The sequence below is a fragment of the Rhinoderma darwinii genome, chromosome 3 (genome assembly GCF_050947455.1).
Source record: "Rhinoderma darwinii isolate aRhiDar2 chromosome 3, aRhiDar2.hap1, whole genome shotgun sequence".
In the NCBI taxonomy this organism is placed as follows: Eukaryota; Metazoa; Chordata; class Amphibia; order Anura; family Rhinodermatidae; genus Rhinoderma; species Rhinoderma darwinii.
Genome location: NC_134689.1, coordinates 253237129 through 253260755, shown reverse-complemented (window position 1 = coordinate 253260755; position 23627 = coordinate 253237129). Strand labels below are relative to the sequence as shown.

The 23627-nt window shown below is 39.3% G+C and overlaps 2 protein-coding genes across 2 annotated transcripts in view; one reads left to right on the top strand and one right to left on the bottom strand.

Moving 5' to 3' along the window:
* Positions 1–3839: 3839 nt before the first annotated feature.
* STRA6 (signaling receptor and transporter of retinol STRA6) overlaps positions 3840–23627 on the bottom strand; it is an 83698-nt gene continuing 63910 nt past the window's right edge. Inside the window, exons 12-18 of the mRNA XM_075857755.1 lie at positions 20363–20438; positions 18924–19057; positions 18685–18802; positions 18228–18323; positions 14296–14459; positions 13919–14035; positions 3840–8444 (exon numbers count right to left, since the gene is read on the bottom strand). Coding sequence (XP_075713870.1) covers positions 8281–8444; positions 13919–14035; positions 14296–14459; positions 18228–18323; positions 18685–18802; positions 18924–19057; positions 20363–20438 — 869 coding nt within the window. The 3' untranslated portion in view covers positions 3840–8280. The remainder of the gene's footprint in view (positions 8445–13918; positions 14036–14295; positions 14460–18227; positions 18324–18684; positions 18803–18923; positions 19058–20362; positions 20439–23627) is intronic.
* LOC142749559 (immunoglobulin superfamily containing leucine-rich repeat protein-like) lies at positions 5696–8530 on the top strand. Its single transcript, XM_075857756.1, has 2 exons — positions 5696–5761; positions 6526–8530. The coding sequence occupies exon 2, from the start codon at positions 6539–6541 to the stop codon at positions 7652–7654; it is 1116 nt and encodes a 371-aa protein (XP_075713871.1). The 5' UTR covers positions 5696–5761; positions 6526–6538; the 3' UTR covers positions 7655–8530.

Here is a 23627-nt window from a genome sequence, read left to right as displayed (position 1 = left end):
GATTGCTTATGTATAGGGACAAGCGATTGTTACTCTGATCGCTCGCCCCCGTACATCTTTATCATGTATTCCGGTTTACACACAGAGATGGCAACGATCATTTTTAATTCTGCATCAAAGAGCAGATCAGCCGATGAATGAGCGTTTGCCCATTCATCGGCTGATCGTTGCCCTGTTTACGCAGGGCAATGATCAGGTACGAGCACTCATATGAACGCTCATTTCATGATCATTGTTGTGTGTAATAGGGCCTTAAGATGTCAGCACGCTCAGAGTATCTTTCATCCTGCCATACAGTTCACAAATCTGTGGCGGAATAAAATATATACTGTATGACATGCTGACGTCTTAATCTACTTTATTTGGACTATTTGTTTGAAGTAGTGGAGCATCCTCTATTGATGAACTGTGCAAGTTTACTTTTATGATATTTTACTTTGTGGTATACCCAGGGGCGTAACTAGGAAAGACTGGGCCCCATAGCAAACTTTTGACTGGAGCCCCCCCTCCCCTGGGTGTCACACAACCCCCCCTTGTAGATAGTGCCTTTTTTACAGCCCCCCTGTAGATAACGCCATACAGCCCCCCTGTAGATAACGCCATACAGCCCCCCTGTAGATAACGCCATACAGCCCCCCTGTAGATAACGCCATACAGCCCCCTTTGTAGATATCTACAGAGGGGGCTGTATGACGTTATCTACAAAGGGGGCTGTATGGCGTTATCTACAGGGGGGCTGTATACAGCCCCCCCCTGTAGGGAACGCCATACAGCCCCCCCGTAGAGAACGCCATACAGCCCCCCTCTGTAGGGAAAGCCGTACAGCCCCCCCTGTAGGGAACGCCATACAGCCCCCCCTGTAGGGAACGCCATACAGCCCCTCTCTGTAGGGAACGCCGTACAGCCCCCCCCTGTAGGGAACGCCATACAGCCCCCCCCTGTAGGGAACGCCATACAGCGTCCCCCCTCCCAAAAAAATGCGACCTACAGTGTGTCCTACAAAAGACATGTATCCCCTATCCACAGGATAGGGGATACATGTGTGATCGCTGGCAGCGATAGGGAGAACGGGGGACTGAAAGTCTCCCAAAGTTGTCCATGACTAACCTCTGACTTCCGGAGTCTGCTCAGCTCAATAAAAATGAAAGGAGCGCTGGTCACGCATGCGCACAAGCGCGACCGGCGCTCCATTCATTTCTACGGAGCTGCCAACACAGACCCCGGAAGTCCGAGGTTTGTCATGAAGAACTTCAGGGGACCTCCCTGCTCTGCCGTAGTGTTAAGTGGCGTTGCGCTGTAGCAGCCATAGCTGCTAGCAGAGCCTCCGGCCATGGTGGGGGCCCGTGCCAGCGGGCGACACGGGCCCCCTCATGCCGCGGGCCCCGTAGCAGCCGCTACGGCGGTAGTTACGCCACTGGGTATACCTTACCTAAGAAGTAGTGATGTCTCTCTAATCGGAAACATCTCTCAAGATGCCTACTCCATGGAAAACAAGGATTATAAAACGGACATAGCATGTGGTACAATCCAGAAGATTCTATGATCATATTCTTGATTCCTTTATACTTAACAAAAGTAATTAACAGTGGTCCCTCGAGTACAACGGCTTTAATGATCGTCCCGGAACCAATAAATATTGTAACATGAGGGTCCACTGTATTATTCTGCTCCTTCCTAGACATTACTTTCCTATTTTTCAATGTAATTTTTTTAGGACCTCATTTTAATGTTCACTATATTCTGCTTTAATGTTCTTTGCACAAGGGACATGATGTGAATTAGATGTGGAGATTTTTTTTGCTCCAGGCCTAAGTCTCACACATAGGAGTTTACAGCTTCTTGTACAGAAGCTGAAACCTGTCATCTCCGGATTGCTATCCGGCCTTCCATGATCCTCAAGGGCATTGTCATTGTGCAAGAGCTGACACTCTAGATCCTGTTTTAGGAATAACCTTGGCTTCCCCCCCTTTCTTGTCTTCCAATTTGCTTTCACTCTGTCTCTCAATTATTCTGTCAAATTCAAGAATGTTCAATAGATTATGTGACGTCTGCATGTGATAAAAAGGTGGCAGATGAACATTTGCTAACAAAGCACCTGACAAGAGGCAGGAAGAACTTAAACAAAGACATGGGTGAAGATGAGCGCACAAGGTGACAGATGAACTGGTCACGTGTCATGTTCTGAAATGTTGTATATTTTGGCTCACAAATATAACATTATAATTTCTGATTAATACACACACGTGATGGCATTGTGATATCAAGATGTTTATGAATTTCAATGAACATCCTTCTGTCACATCAGAAGCCAGACGTTGCCTACTTTCAAGAAGATAACAAGAAGCCATCATAAAAGCTGACTTGATTTAGGGCACTTACTCCATATTGTTAGACCTGTTGACCATATTTTGTACATAGTGAATTCAAGGAAATGTTGGGAGAACACTTTATTCCAACATAATGGATACCCATAAAACCATAGAAACACGTATACTGGTTAAGCCTAGATTTGTGCACATGCACAGTATATTGTACATCTCAATGCTAGTTTGTGTGTGTGTGTGTGTATTTGTAGTATATAGAATGTTATTCTTCTATGTTACAGCAAGAAGAAAAAATGGTCAAACCACAACATACACAGCATAACACAATCTACAATCATATGCTAATATAAATTCATATAAACCTTAAATATTTTACGATACATTGAGGTTGTTTTGCAGTCAATCATGCTGGTGATGACCACTTATATGATGCAGGCACATTTTCTGTTTTTGTTATATATACAGAAATCCCATAAATGCAGTCGCTGTTAAAATAATATTTTTTTTGGCCTGGAATAATTCTCTTAGATCTTCCATCCTAACTGTTTATTCACAGTAAAAAAATAAATGCCAACAGATTGTACTTAGTACTGGCACACGTTCAGTTTAAAAATTCTCAATTTCACATTCGATATATCGAATTCCCTATTTACCCATATCCAGGAGAAGTCCTGAGCGTACCAATGTTTATCACATTATGTCGTTTCATAGATTCGGACCGAAAAAGATGCACGATGGTTCACAAAACCTATTTCTGACTAACAGAAAGGTCAATAATGTCAAAACACACCAGACACATTTCATATACAACCGGCGGAATCAACTGAGGGCTGGTAAAGTTGTGAAACGCCCTACACCAGAATGATATGCGTGTGATCAGTTGTACTTTTGCACATATACAGTGTATCTTGTAGTAGGCAATATTCACAGACATTCCCGTTCTATTCCATGTCAACATTTCCACTCTTGCATCAGTCCTCCACCCCTAGAATTTGCACTGCAGATGTATCGGATGAATCACCAAGTATTCACGGTTTGGGTGAAAGCCTTAGTCACGGCCCTTATGTCTTATTTTGAGTCTGTGTGTATCCCTCCCTCCATCCCTTTCTTCCTCCCTCCATCCCTTTCTCTCTCCCTCCATCCCTTTCTTCCTCCCTTCCTTAGAGTCTCTCACTTTGTGATTTCCAGCTTCGCTCTCCATGTCACTGCACACATCTCTCTTTCTCTCTCGCTTCCTGCATATCAAGCTCTCCCCACCACTCTGTCAAATCCCCCAGGCTGTGATACTTGGAAAAGCTTTTATCGGAGGTGTGATTATTATGTGACCTCAATCTGACAGCTGAAGAAGAGGAGTGTGGTGGAGTGAGTAGGGGGAGGGGTTAAAAGAACAACGATGAAACCTACTAAGAAAGAAAACAAACAATTATAAAAAGCACAGAATGATAAAGTAAATTTAATCATCTATAAATTTATTAGAAAAATTTCAATGTTATATTCTGTACAGAACCACTATATTGTGTTGTGCCAGGAGGTGACATTCTGTCGTGTACAAAAGGTGTCTCATGATTGCATTAGTGTTTCTCAATGTTCCCAAACCAAGTACCCCAAATTCCATCAAAGTACCCCCAAGACCATGATTACTGACTACTGAAAGCACAGCATGAGCACAGTGCCGATACCCTCTAGAGACATAGCATGTACCCCCTATTGTACACGTACTACAGGTTCAGAACCTACGTCTTAAAGTAAAAATCTAGAGAGTCTATCTTTACCTTCTCAATTTAAATAAAAGTTTTCAAGACATGGGAAAAAAAATTACAGTTTTGATGCATTTTGGTCAAAGTGTCAATTAAAAAAATTCATTTTCGAGTGTTTTAAAAAATACAGAGTTTTTAGGGCATGTTGTGTTATTGTAAAATCCATGTGACTTTGCAATATTTTATCATGTTTTCCTCAATTGAATTAGCCAATTTTAAAGAAGTAGTTCCAAGTGCATTTCCTGGGACTGCTTCTTAAAGATCAAAATTTTTCAAAAACACAAACACATGTTTATCATTAGGTTTTGCTATGTCCTTCCAGTGCGGTAGTCTTGCATTAACATAACCCATAACATATACATCACAACAGCCCCCACTTATTAGTGTTAAGTAGAGATTTCACTGCACTTTCAAAGAATTAGAGTAAAGGGACCAAGGGGCTGTATAAGCCTATAAATGCACCCTGCCATATAAACTTTAAATAGGCAGCAGCTAGTTTACATCATCCCAAAGGTTCTGTAACATTACTCTTCTATGCCTTCCCCATAAACACGGACGTCTCGAATCAAAACACACTCCATTCCCCGCAGAAGTTGCTCAATTCAATCCAAACGGTTTCCTTTTCATTTTAACCCTAAGTCCTTATGCACACATCCGATGCCCGTCGTATGGCCCCTAATAACAGATCCGTGAAACACGGACCGCACACGGACGGCTTCCGTGTGCTGTCCGTTGTTTCAATGGACCAAGTGAATTGAATGGTCGAGACTGTTCCATCAAAAACGGACAGGAGTAGGACCGTTCCTATTTTTGTTGGAACGGCCACACGGTTCCGTTAAAACAACAGAAGTGTGCACGGCCCCATAGAAATAAATGTCAAATGCTATCCGTTAAAAAAACTATAGCACCCTGAAGAAAATAACTGAGGTGGGCATGAGGCCTAAGTAAATGACCTTCACTATATAAAAATATGTAGTACAGTAATAGATCACATCAAGAGATTATGAAAAGGTTCAGCTACTGTACTTACAAATTACAAGGGATCTAAACAAGTCAGTAAAATTAAAACAAAGAAAAACTAAAAGTATGCAATATAAAACTAATGAACGGCTACTGTATATTTCTCATGCCTTAAAGCAAGGAGAATTCTGTCTTCATGCTTAGTATTGCAAGAGCATTTTTCTGTAATATATAAATCATATATTCATTTTCAGACAAAACCTTTCGGGCTTAACCCTTTAAACACACTTCTTTATAATACTTGTACATTATTGTCTAAAGTCTCAGTAAAGTTATATTCATGGCACTTCACATTGCTAACCATATCCCCATATTCTGCTCTGATGAGCTTCTAAAGGTTAAAACAGACATGTCCACAGATGGGAGTATGAAGTTTAGACATTGACTTACTAGGAAACCACGTAAACAGAATTTTGGAAGCAGTTTTCTTCCTTTTGGAGAAGAGCTATTTGTATAAACTGATTCTGTACTACAGACTTTCATAGATACCAAACAGTGGAGGAGGGACAAAATACAACAGGCTGTAGAGTTTATTTTCTTTAACTTCAGCCAAAGGATACATTTTTGGCCTGTACCCAGCCTGTTAGAGGAGGAACAGGAAAAGAAGGGCTGAGTTCATTTATTTTATCCGAATAACGTGGAAGAAACAGCTATATTCAGGTAAGAGGAGCAAGCTTGTGTACTGTATATTGCATGGCATTGACGAAAAGCTCTTGAAGAAGTTATCAAAAGAAATTATAATTGAGGTTGGATATAATAAACAAAAAGCGGTGTACATTTGTATTCGAGAACTCAGCAGGACAGCTACACATATAAGATGTAGCCATCTTTATCTTGACTTTTAACACATTAAATACATAGTGGCAAGAAACTTTAACTTGACTTTTTCAATGACTTTTCAATGGCTTTTGTTGTGTGATATCACGTTGCAGCAAGTTATCAGAGTCAAGATAACCTTGGCTATATCGGTGTATAGTGATGACAGAGATAGGTCAAAGAATCAAAATCAGAGAGGGCTCATTGTTATTAAGTGGAAGAGAGAGCTTTAATGTCTCCTTATGTTTAGCGAACATTTGGTTATGTCACGTGAAAGGAACGCGTGTTAACAGGGGTTGGCAAATGTCCTATAGTTATATTGCCAAGAAGCGGAAATATGTACAGTGCCCAGAATAGAAATAAGAAATAGAAATAAGAAAGAAAATGTCGATGCATTGAAAATTAGGATTAGATTAGAAATACTGACCTAGAGATATCCTGATAAAATGTGCATGACAAACACAACATGGTAGTAGTAGAGCAACCTTATTGTTTGTCGTCCAATACACAATGGTGAAAAAACATCTTTGTCTTGAATGTCTGAATGTAGTAATAATGATTTAAACATTGTTGCATGCTGATCATTTTGTACGAAATCTCCTTTACAGTTATTTCCAGGACATGGGCACCTTTATTCCTTTATTTGCTATTGTTGGATACTTGTGTCTAGTTCAAAGCACATCTTGTCCAGCCACCTGCCAATGCATTACTACTGCCCGGCCTTCAGCAGACTGCTCTTACAGAGAACTCATGCATGTACCGGTGGGTTTTCCTGAGAATTTAACTCAGCTATCACTATCCGTCAACAACATAGAAGAACTTAACAAAACTTCCTTTGCTAGTGTTTTAAAATTGACATTACTGTGGCTGACATATAACAACATATCTACTATACATCCTGGCACATTCCAGTTTCTGACCAGTTTGACAACTCTAGACCTAAGTCATAACCAGCTCAATGAGTTTCCATGGAAAGACCTTTCAACTATTGTAGATCTTGAGCTCCTTAACCTCAACAACAACCAGCTGGTTACTATTCCACTTGGAGCCTTCAACAGCTCTAGAAGTTTGAGATCTCTGCAACTCAGTAGCAACCAGTTATATTCCCTTCCCGAGGGTCTTTTTGATCCATTGACCTCATTATCACATGTTCAGCTTCACAGGAACGCCTTCCATTGCACTTGCTCCTTGGAATGGCTAATAGATTGGATTAAAAGAATTTGGATCACAATTGATAGAAGAAGAGAAATTATCTGCCTATCTCCAAAGGATCTAAAGGATATCAGATTAGACAAGGTACCCGACTTACAGTGCAGAAAACCACTTGAGATAATGAGTGATGATCCAAATTTAGGTAATACTTTGTTGCTTTGCAAAGAGGTAGGAGTACCTTACTTTATGATCCGAAAAGACATAGACGAGCAAAGAAACTACAATGACATTGAGGTAGCAATTAGAACATTTGAGAATGGAAGTGTCACAGTAACTCCTATTACGCAGGGTACAGCTTATCTATGTCATGTATCCAACTACACAACAGAAAATACTGGAGAAATTTCCGTCACTCTTGCCCATCATCAAATTTCAGGTTGGCAATTGGATCGAGAGGAAAAACTTCTGCTTCTTCAAGTGTCGGGAAAGATTAGGTCAATTACAAATGCAGGATCAACAATTCTGGCTATCCCTAATCTATTTTGGCATGCTTTGTTTATGGTATTATGGCACAAAGTTTCATGATTACAATGAAAAGTATAATCACTCACTGTTTGAGAAGTTTTTGGATATTATATTACATATGTAACACAAGAACATCCAAATATACAACTCAGCTCTCTACTCACTGAAATATCTCAACAAGGAGATAAACAACCGGAGCAGGAAAAAAAGAGGTGAAATCTTCAACACCACAAAAAACAGAGACAAATTGATAGTTTTTTACCGTAACACAAGAACATATTCTGCATATAAACTACTGTAGTGTAGATTTAAATTCACAGTTTGTATTATTAACACCAGAAAAATATATCATAGACATAGGAAGAAAGACATAGGAAGAAAGACGTAGGAAGATAAAAGTAGGCTACACATATATTTAGTAGTACATAAAAAAATATGAAACAAGGAGGCACAGTACAATTACAGGACACATTAGGTGATCGGAGTCATTAAAACAGGTTATTGATAGAAACAAGTGAAAACAATGTTCTACTGGAGAAATATATTTTACTAAACTACAAAAATAAAGGGGCCACCATCCCCCTACAAAAACCATACCCTGCCCAGCAGTGCTTCTAGGGGATAGGACAGAAGGGAGGTGGGAGGTAGACTATGTTACTGAAATGTCCCTGGATGTTGGCCAGGTGCTATTTAGAACGTGGAAGAGATCCTCCATTGATGGTACTGGATGCACGATGACTGACAAGAGATGGGTTGTGAATTAGAGAATACGCAAGACCCCAGCGAGCTCGAGCTAAGTGAGAACGTGCTCCTTTCAGTAATCGACCATCTGCTGGCATGAGATGAATTCCTAGACACAAAGAAAAAGATGCTTAAGTAATTTGTAATATAAAAAGTGGGATTAAAGAGGCTCTGTCACCAGTTTAATTCTTCTCAATCTCCTACCTAATCTAATAAACGCTTTGTTGTAGATAACTACTGTGTTGTTTTTATTGAAAAACTTTTATTATTGACAAAGTTTTTTGATTTATGCAAATTTTTTCTAAATGCCCAAATGGGTGTTTTTTTTCCCATTTAACCAAGTGGGCATTGTAAAGAAATTAATATGGATTTTCGAGCACATTTATTGTAAAGAAAAGAGTATGATGCTGACCAATCGTCATTCATGCCCAGCTTTATTATGATCTCGCGAGAACACGCTGTGATGTGACTTCCTCCCGCAGTTCCTTCACTGGAGCGACGGGAGAATGACCAGACATCGCCTCCAGTCGTGCCAGGACTGCTGCTGAGGAGGATAATCGTCCTGGCAGGAGTATTATGCCTGGCTGGGCATGAATGAAGAGAAGTGTATGACGCTGATTGGTCACCGTCATAGACTTTCCTTTACAATGCCCACTTGGTTAAACAAAAAAAAAACTCCCAGTTGGGCATTTAGAAAAAAATTGCACAAGGCTACATTCACACGACAGTGGAAAAAAAATGGCCATGAAAAGCTGATCAACTGTCAGTTTTTCATGGCCGTTTTGCATGTGTGTCTCCAAATTTTCATCCATTTCCAGTCCGTCTGTTCGTTTTTAATGGCCGTTTGACATCCTTTTTCATGGCCATTAAAAAAAACTGATGAATTTCATTTGTCAGGCTTTTTTTGTCCCAACCCCCTGAAAACACCCAAAGGAAGGTCATTGTCATAATAGTTTAACAGACCCCCTGTATATGATGCCACACAGACCCCCTGTATATGTTGCCACACAGACCCCTTGTATATGATGCCACACAGACCCCCTGTATATAATGCCACACAGACTCCCTGTAGATGATGGCACACAGACCTCCGGTAGATGATGGCACACGGACTCCCGGTAGATGATGGCACACGGACCGCCGGTAGATGATGGCACACGGACCCCCGGTAGATGATGGCACACAGACCCCCGGTAGATGATGGCACACAGACCCCCGGTAGATGATGGCACACAGACCCCCAGTAGATGATGGCACACAGACCCCCGGTAGATGATAGCACACAGACCCCCGGTAGATGATGGCACACAGACCCCCGGTAGACGATGGCACACAGACCCCCGGTAGACGATGGCACACAGACCCCCGGTAGACGATGGCACACAGACCCCCGGTAGACGATGGCACACAGACCCCCGGTAGACGATGGCACACAGACCCCCGGTAGACGATGGCAAACAGACCCCCTGTAGATGATGGCACACAGACCCCCTGTAGATGATGGCACACATACCCCCTGTAGATGATGGCACACAGACACCCTGTAGATGATGGCACACAGACCCCCTGTAGATGATGCCACACACATCTCCGGAGAAAGCACCACACCTCCCCTCCATGTAATAATTTTCTGGGACTGTCTCTGCAAATTCTGGACAGTCCCCAAAAATTCGCTACAGTTGACAACAATGCCCCCTGTACTAGCGCCACACTACCCTTGTAGTGAGCGCAACAATACCCGACATATAATTCCGCCTGACTGCCCTACACACTCACCGATGCAGCGCTGTCTACTTCACGTGTGGTTTCTAGTCTCACGAGTTCTGCGAAGGCGGCGCGATGACGTCATCTCATCGCCTTCGCAGAACCCATGAGACTATAGACCACACCTGTAGAGGACGGCGCTGCATCGGTGAGTATGTGTCATCGCGTCGCCGATAGCCAGCAATGGAACCAGTAGTTCCCTTGCCTCTTGAATACCCATGTCACAGATCCGTTTTTAACGGTTGTTACATGTATTGACAGCCGTTAAAAACTGATCCATTGACTTCTATAGGGGCCGTATGGCCGTGAAAATGGCCAAAAATAGGACATGTCACGCAACCGTTTTTCACTGTCATGTGAATGTAGCTAAAAATGATCAGAACTTTGTCAATAATAAACGTTTTTGAAAAAAAACAACACAGTAGTTATCAGCATCAAAGCGTTTATTAGATTAGGAAGGAGTTAGAGAAGTATTAAACTGGTGACAGAGCCCCTTTAAATAGTAAAATGCTGAAGAATATGGATAAGCAGACAGAAATCAATTTTATAACTAAAAGAAGGGTGACTAACTGTATGTTATATATTTGTATTGATAGCACGGTATAAATATGGAAATGTGTAAAATGAAGGACGTATATAAAGAGAAACAAAAAAAGTACAGGGTATCGCACTGATGTAGGGCAATTACAATATCAAGTGGTAGAATTAATATATTGAGCCTTATTTTTCTCAAAAACTACCCTTCAAATTCACATTGATTCTGACGCATTTTCTCCACGTTGGAATCAGCGTGAATTCCGCTAATAAAAAGCCTTCCATTGCTTTTTATTTCAGAATTTTCAGCATGCGAAATTGCAAACCTCCACACTGTAAAAAGAAAAGTGACATGTCACTCCTTGATGCAGTTTCCTCTGCGTAAACAGAGTTGGGTCGCCACATGCAGGTTACAGCTATTAAATGGAGCCAACCTGCATGCAGAAGCACCGTTATTTTTAAGACAAAGCCTCAAATTTCTGCCACGGAATCTCAGGCCAAATCCAAGTTAATTTTTTTTAATCAGGAAAATCATTCATGTGAACATAGCCTAAGACATAACCCCTAATTCAATGCACATTACCACAATTTTTTCTACTTATCTGTATTCCATCACATCATTCAAGCACATGTCCTTCCAATTTAACCCCAGACTGCATTTCCCTGTCTTTTCTCTCCCAGGTTTTTGAATTAATGCTTCTGACTGCAACAGTTGGGTCTGTTTAAAGACTGGACTCTCTGGTCACTGAGACAGGAAGTGATGTCATTTGACTGTCCGGTGCAGGCAGGAGCACATTATTTGGAGCAGAATTGGGCATCACGCAGGAAAATGACTGCAATCATACAATGTATGTTGTATCTGCTACATAAGTCACATGTTGTTTTGCCGTTGACACTAGATTGTCAGCGGAACGCAACAAAAATGATAAGATAAATAATGAATATGAGCGGCTTTAGAGAGAATATATTGTAGAGAGTATAGGGGCCAAATAAGATACACAAATTGGGCGTGAAAATTTTTAAAGGGTAACTAAACGTTCAACAAACTTCTGACATGTTATAGTGACATGTCAGAAGTTTTGATTGGTGGGGGTCCAAACACTGAGTCCCCCAACAATCGGTAAAATGAAGCGGCAGAAGCGCTCAGGTGAGCTCTGGGGCCGCTTTGTTTCTGTTCAGCTTTTTCTGGAAATCGATGTAGCCGTGTAAGGGCTCAATAGAAAGTCTCAGAGCCCGTACACTGCTACATCGGCTTTCCGGAAAAAGTCAAACAGAAACAAAGCGGCTCAGCGCTCACACGAGCGCTTCTGCCACTTCGTTTTAGCGATCGGTGGGGGTCTCAGTGCTCGGACCCCCACCAATCAAAACTTCTGACATGTAACGATGATGAGTCAGAAATTTTTTTAATGTTTATTTACCCTTTAAACACTAAGTCAGTGATAGATTTAACTTTTAAATCTAATATAAATTTCCCTTTTATTATTTTTTATGTAACATAAATTTGAATGTCCTGTTAGATAAGGTAATACCAATGCTGTGTGTGCCCTATTTGACTTGAAACCAGAATGTTTCTTATATTTAATCCAATATAGTTGTTCAGATTCATTTTAACTAAATTAGTTTATTCTAACTGGTCGATTATTTTTTCTACATCAAGTTAAGAAGACATAACATCAGCACTGGGAGGTGGAATAGTAGCCCTGATTTCATTTATATCTCCATCCTAACAAGTAAACTACATTAGTAAGAAATTTGTCTGCACAATTGTGAGCAATAAAATCTGCAGTAATCTTCACTGTCATATTGCAATAAAGTATGGCCAATTATCCTAAAAATAAATTGATTGTTTCTAAATGTGTTTTCTTTGTAAACTTAGAATCAGAATACGGGCAGATAGAATATACTGTATGTGTTTTTCCATGTGGAGCAGTAATCAATATAAGCACTCATGCACAAGGCTATGTGTGCTTGCGTACGGGTTCCATTGGGTGCCATACATATGGAGATATTCTCTCTTGGAAGCAATGTTTCTAGAGGAGAATACCTCTGCATGTACAGAATTCTAGGCAACATGGCCCTTTTTTTCTTTCAGGTTTGTACAGAATATGACAGGAAAAACCTTTTTATGATATCGGAGGCATAGGGAGGTATAGCTAGGGTTCGTACACGTATATGGGTACCATATTATGGCTCTGAACAACTCAGAGGATGTCCAGTGCTGTAATAGAGCAGTGTTCATGAGCCCTAAAGCTCAATTTACTTGACATGGCTTCTGTTTTTACAGGATCCATGACGAATCTGTCATGATCCATTTCACAGATCCATCATGATCGGTTGGGATCCATTTACTTATTCTCTATTGACATAATGAAGCTGGCAGGTTTCCATGTTTTTAAACTAATAGATAGACTAGAGCAGCGTAGTAGGCTAATTTGATTGTCAAACAGCCATATGTCATGGGTATATGTTTGCATATCAAAAAAAAGTATGCCAATGTATACTGTACCTTTTCTATAGATATCTATGGGGGAACGTAGGCCAAAAGAATGTATTTCAGCATACGTTTCACAGGTTTACATCTGGATACTGTTTTCTGTAGAGAATAGCTCAGAATGGGCATTATCTACAGTGCTTAAACATGTAAACCTCAGCAGTTCTATTCAAATGTTGTGTGAACAGAGCCTTAAAAGGTTTCTATATTGTTTTGTAACCTTGCTTATACTGATGACAACAACTTTCGGTCCTCAAACGTAGATATGTATGAAGGAAATATATTTAATTGCAAACTGCAACTACACTAAAATCTATGGATGCCTTGCCTGTATAGACTTTAATGTATGAAGCGAGTCCATAGACTTTGCTGATATTTTAAAAAACATTAAATAATGCAGTATTTTTATACAATATTGCTCTGAACCCATGGATTAGATTTTTCGATTGGTTGCTTAAAAACGACGTGCTGACTGGTTTCTGCAGAAGGCTTTTTCTTATGACTATATTGTGATCACAATCCAAAAATCTAATCCATGAGTTCAGAGAAATATTGTATAAAAATACTGCATTATTTAATGTTTTTTAAAATATCAGTTAAATTGTTTTAGTCTCTTTAGATATAAAAGTAAATACATCTGTACCAGGAGAATGGTACAAGTTTGTGACTTGTGCCAATGTAATTGGGCCCACTGCTCCAAATTTTTTATTTATTTTTTTAAACCCTCATGGAGTCCCAGTTTAAACATTGTGCAAGGCAGACATAGACATTTAGATTATATAAAAATGTTTTACCTTCCTCTAGGTCAGGCTTCTTCCAACTAGGGGGCTTCAAGAGCAAGCAAAAGGCTATAACCAGCGGATGACACTCGTTGACCTCCAACAGTAGGAAATTACAATAGTTCCTGTAGCCTTCCAGAGCAGATAAACAAATCAATGGGTAAATTAATAAATTAGATCAATGAGTTAACAGACAAATAATAAGATTGTGAATATTATGGTATTAATGCTTTCCGGCAAGAATGTTGGAAAAGGTATAATGATTTAAAATAATATATAAATGGAAAGCCTAAAGTTTACAGCACAAAAAATGACAATGAATAAAAGAAGTAGCGAAGGAACGAGTAGGTAGCAAAAGCCTGAAAAGTATGGGATTTATGTTTAACACATACCTGGGTCCCAGCCCTGTACACTATGCTGCAGTAAACTCAAGTCCAGACGACAGAAGTGGATGACATTAAAGATAATGGACACCACAAGACGTGCAATTGAGAGCAGTCCGCCTCGTAAAATATTCACCGGGAGGAAAAGATATGTGAATAGGAAGAGACTTCTCCTAAATATTTATATAAAAAGGTATTTCAATGTGATATTTATATCATTTCATTTATGGAATAAATCATAATCAGCTTATGAAATGAAAGGAGGCCTGAGGGGGCGGTGCATGACACAGAGATTCCCTCTTTGATTTTCTTTGAAGCTTTGTGTCATGCACCGCCTCCTCAGGCCCTGCACTTAGCACAACACAGTGTTCAAGATTTGCTTGGAGTGTTCCATAAAAAAATAAAAAATAAAAATGCATAAAATTATAGCACCATATCAACATTTAGCAAGGACATAAAAATGTATATTGTTTAAGCCAAACTACCAAACCATTTACTTTGGAAAATATAGCACATGTTTCTGCGATTACTTAGGCTAGGTTCACACCATTGTAATAGATAATGATGAATATGTTTCTCAGAAAAGAATTTCAACTGTGATTTCTTTTCACAATGATTCCTGTAAATAGATGCTGTCTGCTGTTTACACGGAGGCTCTCTAATAAATGGAGGTGAAGTCAATGAGCATTTACATCGGTTAGGTCATGCCATTAATTTTTATCTATAGAGCATCATTTTGCAAATCGTTCCAGTCTTCTTCCTTGAGGTTCAAATGTATGCTTAAAGGCTATGTAAACCTTCCAAAGTGATTTATTTATTTATTTATTTTTAATAAAAATTTCAGTTAGTGTGTTTTGTGCAACTTTCAAACTAGTTTTTATTAAAAATTATTTTACTTTTTGAGATACAATGGTATTCTGTATACAGAGCAGCTGTGTATAGCGCTAAGACCTGAATCCATCAGGTCCACAGACCTGATGGGTTCAGTTTTAGCGGGTCCTTGCGTGTCTCTGACATGTGGAATACACCTGTAATCTAAAGTTATGAACGTAGATGTGATGGATAACAGCTCGATCCTGCGTGTCAGATACACGCAGGACCCGCTGTCACTGAACCCGTCAGTCCTGTGGACCTGATGGATTCAGGTCTTAGCGCTATACACAGCTGCTCTGTACACAAAATACACAGCAGCTGTATCTCAAGAAGTAAAAATAATTTTTAATAAAAACTAATTAGAATATTGGACCAAACAGAGACATTTTTATTTTAAGAAAATCACTTTCAAAAGTTTACATAGCTTTTAAGCTTTCTTATTAAATACAACTACAAAAAGATGCTGAAACCTATTGAGGCAAAAATTGGGAATCCAAGCATATACAGTCATATATTGATCTGATATAATGAATTCATCTTTTCAAAACTAGGAAATAAAAAATGCAGCCGTATTTGAATGGGTTACTTTTTAAGAAACTCAGCATTTTTAGGGTTCACATTCAGCATACAGATGCGTCCTTCATTACCCTTTCTCTTATCTCAACATAACTTGAGATGTGTGGCGTGAGATGACCAGCTTTGAAAAAAAAACAACATGATTTCACGATACTCTTCACAAGATGTCTAAGCTATATGGGTCTTTGTGTGGCCACCCAGTGCTTTTGATGTGAATTGCAACATTTTGAGGGTTCTGTTAGCATGCTGCGATATTGCGTTGGATTTGTTTCATGATAAATTAACCAGTTTAACAAAGGTAAGGGTGGACACAGCTGTATGTCACTGGCAGAAATATACAGTTGCATACATCAAGGGCATACGTTTAACAGATCATTTCAAATACATCCAGCCGACATTAACCCATTAATGACTGGGCCTGAAAAGACCTTAATGACCAGCTACATTTTTCTGTTTTTGCCTCTATGCCTTTCAGCAGCCATAACTTTTTTAGTTTTTCATTGACGTGGCTGTATGAGGCCTTGTTTTATGCGAGAGAAATAGTATTTTTTTTCCACGCAGTTTGGGCGGAAAAAAAATATTTTTTTATGGTGTGAATATAGGAAAAAGCGATACTCGGCATTGTTTTTATTGTTTCTTTTTTAAGCCATTCACGTTTCACGCTAAGTAACCTGTTAAATTAATTAGTCAGGTTATTACGGTCGTGTAGATACCTATTATGTGTAGGTTTTTCGTTTATATGTAATGTGGGGGCAATAAAATATATTTTATGCAAAATGACTTTTTTAATTTATTTATTTTTTTGTAACTTTTTTTTTAATCCCATATAACTTTATTTATAACTTCATTTTTTACTTATAATGTATTAGCATACTCCTGTATGCTAATACATTACATTGTGTCACTATGACACAGGCTGCTATTAGGGCAGCACATAGTGTGCCCGAACAGCAGGCAAACGGAACAGACAGCCCTGGGGTCCTTTGTAGGTCCCCAGGGCTGACTGCAGAGTAATTCCCCGGTGTTTGATCGCATCACCAGAATCCCGGTGATGCGATCAAAGAGGGGAATTCCCTTTGATCATACCATGGTCACGGACCGCGGTGATCAAAGGGTTAAACAGCTGTGGCCCGAATGTTTTCCACCCCAGCTGTGTTCAGGAGACTGCTCTGAGATCAGGAGCTGTTCGTTACAGCTCCTGCTTAGAGGATGAGTGCTCACACGAGCGCTCATCAGCCTGATGTACAGCCACGCCAAAAGACGTCGCTGTAGACTTAGGACATGCACAGCCTGCCGTCAAAAGACGGTGGGCGGTCGGGAAGGAGTTAATCCACAAACATGGTGTAAACCTAGCCTAACCTGTGCTTAAAAAACATCTACATACTATTAACATTTTTAGTACAGACACAAATTGCATTGTGAAATAACATTGTCCACAATTGATTAGAACTACTAATATAAATATTAGAAAGCAAATAGACTTCCTTTCCCCTTCTACTATTTTATCTTGTTTCTAAGTCTTGAAGTCCATCATAATAAAATAATCAGTTTCCAAACTCATGTAGGCAGAACTCCTATCACCTGAGACAACTTTTCAAAAACTATACTCAGTTGATACAGACCTGTAGGGATTCTGCACAACACTATATGGTGCTCCTTGATGTAACATCTGTAACAGGGCCCCCACCTACCATGTACCATTTATGAAAATGGTGTTTTCTGATGTGAAAAAGGGCCTTTGGCCCTTGGTGCGACTGTTGCCTCTGCTCCCCCTACAGCCATGCCCCTGGAGGCACCAAATACTACATAAAGACCATAGTACGGCATGTGATGAAGCATGTCAAGATTCTTTTGCTTGAGTATTTTCTATCCATCTGTGAGAAACATGTACGTATACAGTATGGGCCCAAAACGGCAGTGTACATGAGCCCTAAAGGTACAGAATTTTTGAGTTTGTAAGAGGAATGTGATCTAATTTTTCAATAATAATGTCTAATATTTCCATAAATAAGAAACACTTTAAAGACAAAATTAAATGCATTGAATGCTTATAACATTTACATCTCCTCTGTTCAGTGTTAAAGAACTGAATATTAGAGAAGTGCTATCTCTCATACAGAATACTGATGTCAGTGGAAAGATGTAGGGTTGTGCTCATGACCGTCTTTGCAGAGTAAACTGTCAGAACATAGACAGGGAAAGTGAAACATGTTTTTCTTTTTCCCATCAATCTCCCATTAATCTGCCGTCGGGCTGAAGTCTGTTTGCACTGCACATTTATATCACTAAAGAAATCTATATTTTCTATCCAAATATAGTTATCAACTATAGAATGAAGCATAGAACTAATAAATGTCTATGTGCATGACTTCTATCGTTTTCTAGGTAGAAAATAAGCAGACATCCGAGCACTATATCAGTCACATGTAGATTTTTATTTAGCTGCGACATATTCTGCAGCGCTGTACAGAGAAAGTAGATATGTACAGTACCTGTTAGTAGTCTGCCGTGGACTTCCCTGCAAGAAGACAAAACGTGTACAAAGGTGTTGGACTACTGTGGCCAGGAACAAAAGTAACCAGTATGGCCTGAAATACAATAAATGCAAGTTATGATATATATTCAGCTTTCTCTTACTCCACAAGGAACACTATAAATACTAATATCCACAACACTATACAACGTTGATTCCTATAGATCCCTGTCATATGAAATGTACAAATATTTGTCCAAGTAGAAAACAGTATAATAGATACAGACAAATACCAATAAAAAAATAAATAAATAACATAGCAAAACAAACCTCTAGATATGTCAAACATGTGAAGCATATAATCCCTAGTAAACAAATATTACTGGTTACTGATACCTGTCATCTTTACATATTCCACACCATTTATCTGATCGTACATATTACCAATGCGTATATTCTGCATTCAATATACATACCATGTTTTTTCTAGGATGTGTAGAATAATCTTGAACTTTCCATACGCAATTGGTATAATGATAAGGAAGGTAATAACCAGGTGAGCAAGAAACAGGACAACATGCTGCAGGATGAGACCTTTAGGAACAAGAAGACAAACACTTGCTCATGTACAGTTACTTTTCTCTAGTCACCATCACCAGTTTTTAATGAATGAAGTAACACCACTAAGACTACAAGTTACAGTAAGTGAAACTACCTATACAGGTCACCGCAGCTTGGTAACTAATGTGACTCATCCAGCTGGCAAGAGCTGCTGGAGATGGATGAAGAGAGCGGGGCTTTAGAAAGACCTGCGAGACCTGACCAGCACACAAAGACTGCAGCGCCCATCTAGAAAAACAACAAATTGAATGTGAATAAGAACACAGGTAAGAGAGAACATGCAACAGGTAAGCTTTGTTCACACTAGTGTCATGGCTTCTGTTTATAATGGAACCATGACTGCTATGACGGATCCATTTTCATACGGATGACTAACTCCATTGACTTTAAGGAGGATCTGACACTAGTTTATTATTGCCCTATCTCCTAACAAATCTAATACACGCTATGATGCTAATAACTACAGTGTGATTTGTTTTCAAAAACGTTTATAATTCGCAAAGTTATGAGCATTTTTCTAAATATGCTAATGTGGCTCTAATAGCCAAATAGGAGGTGACTCTTTCTTTTCTCTCTGGCCGATGTAATGTTTTCTGTATGACTCTGTCCAATCATCATCATCCAGTTCCCCTCTCCCCGCCCAGCAACACATTGTGATCTCGTGATTGAAACGGAGATCACGCTGGGTTGGGAAGAGAAGAACTGTATGATGCTGATTGGACAGCGTCATACAGAAAACATTACACTGCCCAGAGAGAAAAGAAAGAGTCACCTCCCATTTGGCAAGTATAGCCAAATTAGCATATTTAGAAAAATGCTCATAAGTTTGCAAATAATAAATGTTTTGAAACACAATTTACACTGTAGTTATCAGCGTCATAGCGACTATTACATTAGTTAGGACACAGGGAATTAACAAACTAGTGTCAGATCCTCTTTAATGGGGTTAGTAAAAGTTCTGGCATTTTAAATGGCAAAAACTGCAGACTGTGCTATTCCTGCGATCAAAAATACCAGAAAGCTTGACGGAAAATATAAGTTCTCTTCTGTTAAGTTGTTAAAATTTTAGCTAACTGCTTTTGTAAATGCTGTGAATAAGCCAATAAAGTTACCATTAGAGCTCTCACATAGGCTGACACCCAACTTTCTCAGATATCTGACCGAGTTCTGTAGTTATACAGCCCCATACATGTATTGTTGCATGGTCAGACATACCTGTGCAGTTGCCTGGGAAAGTTGGGTTACTAGTGGTAACCTTCTGAAAGCTGTAATGGCTGTCATAGCGATGGTCATCCAGCTTTTCATGATGTAACCAAGAACTGCTAAACAGAATTTTCAATGACTTTACAGAGGAGAAAAACTGAATTTCTACCTATCCAAGCGTATAGGGCTAAGTTGTAATACCAGACCCTGGCTATGAACAAGTGTGGCGCTGTTTCTGGGGAAAAAGCGTATTCCTTTGTTCTAATCTCAAACAATCCCTCTTTCTTAGATATGAGTTTAGCTCATGTTCACCTCCCTGCTAAATCTTACCTGTGTTTGACTAGTGATCGCAGCAGCATTGTTATTGTCACAGCACAAGACAGCACCAGGGCAGCAATGTAACATACTGTAGATAAAAAAATGAAAATATATTAAATCTAGTAACAGAAACAAAATTGTCTGCAATTCTCTGAACATGACTTCAGCACAGAGCGTTTTAGCCCTGTGCACTGCCATACAGGCTGCATGTGTATGGATATACTCTGCCCTACAAGCAATGCTTCTATGGGAGAAAAGGGCATCCGATGGAACATGCTACCATTTTTTTTATGTCATATCCATGCAGAATCTGGCAGAAAAAGCTCCACATGCCTTCATATAAATTGGAGACATATGGAGGCACAGTAGAGCACCTCTATGGCAACCCTAATACACCTCTGTACAAAACAGAGCCATAGTATGGCCGTGTGCATGAGCCCAAAAAGCAAAGCTTCTTAGCCCAATCCTTACATAGACCCATCCGTGTATGATTTCCACATGGCCAGCCAGGAGTAATTATTTACAGGAGGTCATTAACAAACTGGGCAGAAAGCGGAAGAGCAGCAGTTTTCTTGCTTGCGAATTTCAGTATTCTACCAAGCGTGAGATAACAGTTTGCCACAGGGATGTATGTGCTGCAAATGTCACTTCAAAAGCATATTCTCACTATTTTAATACTCTTCTGGGTGTTAAATGTAAATTTCTCGTAAATGCATGTTTACACAACGTTATCTTCAATAAAAGATCACCAAATTGCAATATATTTACTAACAAGCAGGAGGATATACTTTCATGTATGCAAGGGAGGTCATTTGGAATTTTATAAATGGTAAATTTCAACTATAAATAATATTTTTATAATCTTTCATCTTTAATTGTTTTATTCATTAACACTGGGCAATTAGCATTAGGAACGGTACCTGTAAATGGCCATATGTTCCCCATTGAACATAGTTAAATAGTTACATAGGTGATAAGGTTGAAAAAAGACACAGGTCCATCTAGTCCAACCTATAATCCTACCATGTTGATCCAGAGGAAGGCAAAAAACCCCATAAGGTTAATACCAATTATCTCATAAGGGGAAAAAAAATCTTCCCCGACTTCAAATATGGCAATCAGAATAAATCCCTGGATCAAAGTTCCATCTTCAGAATCTAGTACTCATAACTTGTAATATTATATTTTTTTGGAAAGGCATCAAGGCTCTTCTTGAATTTGCTCAATAAATCAACCATCACAACATCCTGTGGCAGAGAGTTCCATAGTCTCACTGCTCTTACAGTAGAGAATCCCCATCTGTGATAATGGTGAATCCTTTTTTCCTGTAGATGTAGAGAATGCCCCCTTGTCCTTCTTACAGGCCTAGGTGTAATAAGATGATTAGGAAGACCTCTTTACTGTTCCTTTATTTGTACATGGTAATTAGATCGCCCCTAAGTCGTTTATTCATTTTTTAAACGGACTAAACCTACGTTCGATAACCTTTCTTGGTACTGAAATCCACCCATTGCCTTAATAACCTTGATCGCTCTTCTTTGCACCTGTTCTAGTTTAGCTATGTCCTTGTATATTATGTTATAAATTTCTGTCTTAGACACAATATATTGGTTTTTCATTTTTGGAAAAGTTATCATGGTGGTGGACTTGTGCTTCTCTAAGGGGCGGACCCTGGAAAGCATGGTACGGAGTGGAGTTATAGTATACCCATGGTGACGCCACTGTAGCTATTATGGTCACGGGTAGTGGTTTAAGGCCCCATGCACACGACTGTAATTTCCGTCTGTAATTACAGACCCATTCATTTCTATTGGCCACGGACACCTTTCAGTATATTTACGAATTTGTGTCCGTGCCGTAGAAATGACCCGCAAAATATAGAACATGTCCCATTCTTGTCCGAAATTGCGGAACAGACTATCCATAGTCGTTGGATTCGTATTTGCAGACAGTAAAAACTATTACAGTTGTGTGCATGAGGCCTTAGGGTAGTGCTTCATTTCTATTCGCAGGTTGTCAAGGACTTTTTCAAAGTCTGAAAATAATAGTAAAAAAATAAGCTTTTTTACTTTTCAGCTATTTTTTTGGTAGTAACATAGTTTTACCCTAAAATAGACCTTTTATTTGTGATCGTCATTGTCTACCGTAAATTTTAATATGTCACATGTCTATATTAGGGTAATTGGCTCAGGGCTAGCGTTACGACAATGATTGGCGGGGGGAAAGTTTTTTTTACTCCACTAATTTTCTTTCTAACATGAACTGTAAAATCTAACTTTTATTTAAAATTTTTTAGCCACATTGTGAAAGTGAATAAAATATGTTTCATTGATTCCATTTAAAAGTATGGCTATGTGACTCCATCTTGGATTAAAGAGACTCTGTCACCACATTATTAGTGCCCTATCACCTACATAAGGAGATGGGCGCTATAATGTAGATGACAGCAGTGCTTTTTATTTAGAAAAACAATCTATTTTTACCACGTTAGGAGCGATTTTAGCTTTATGCTAATTCATGTTTTTTAATGCGCAAGTGTTTTTACTTTAGACCAAGTGGGCGTTGTACAAAGGAGTATATGACGCTGACCAATCAGCGTCATACACTTCTCTCTATTCATTTACACAGCAGCATCGTGTTCTTACTAGAACACGATGTGCAGCCACATACACACACATTAACGTTAAAGAGGCTCTTTCACCACATTATAAGTGCCCTATCTCCTATATAAGGAGATCGGCGCTATAATGTAGGTGACAGTAATGTTTTTTATTGAAAAAAAAGATCTATTTTTACCACTTTATTAGCGTTTTTAGATTTATGCTAATGAGTTGCTTAATGCCCAAGTGGGCATATTTTCACTTTAGACCAAGTGGGCGTTGCACAGGGGAGTGTATGACGCTGCCCAATCAGCATCATGCACTCCTCTCCATTCATTTACACAGCGCATAGGGATCCTGTTAGATCCTTATGTGCTGTCTTATACTTACACATTAACAATACTGAAGTGTTTAGACAGTCAATAGACATTCCACGGAATGTCTATTCACAATCTCTGCACTTCGTTACTGTTTCTATGGTAGTTACAGCCGAGGAAGCGTGATCTCGTTGTAACCTGTCATTTACCGTGTTTATCTCACAAGATTACGCGTCCTCTGCTGTAACTAAAAATTCACTGTAGTATCGATATATGATGTCGTTCATAAACATTCATTAATAGTAGATTCACCGCCTGAAAGAACGATTAAAATAATTTTATTATCAATTAGTTAAAAAT

Coding starts and splice junctions, on each gene's coding strand:
- LOC142749559 (XM_075857756.1), top strand. CDS start 6,539: ATGGGCACCTTTATTCCTTTATTTGCTATTGTTGGATACTTGTGTCTA.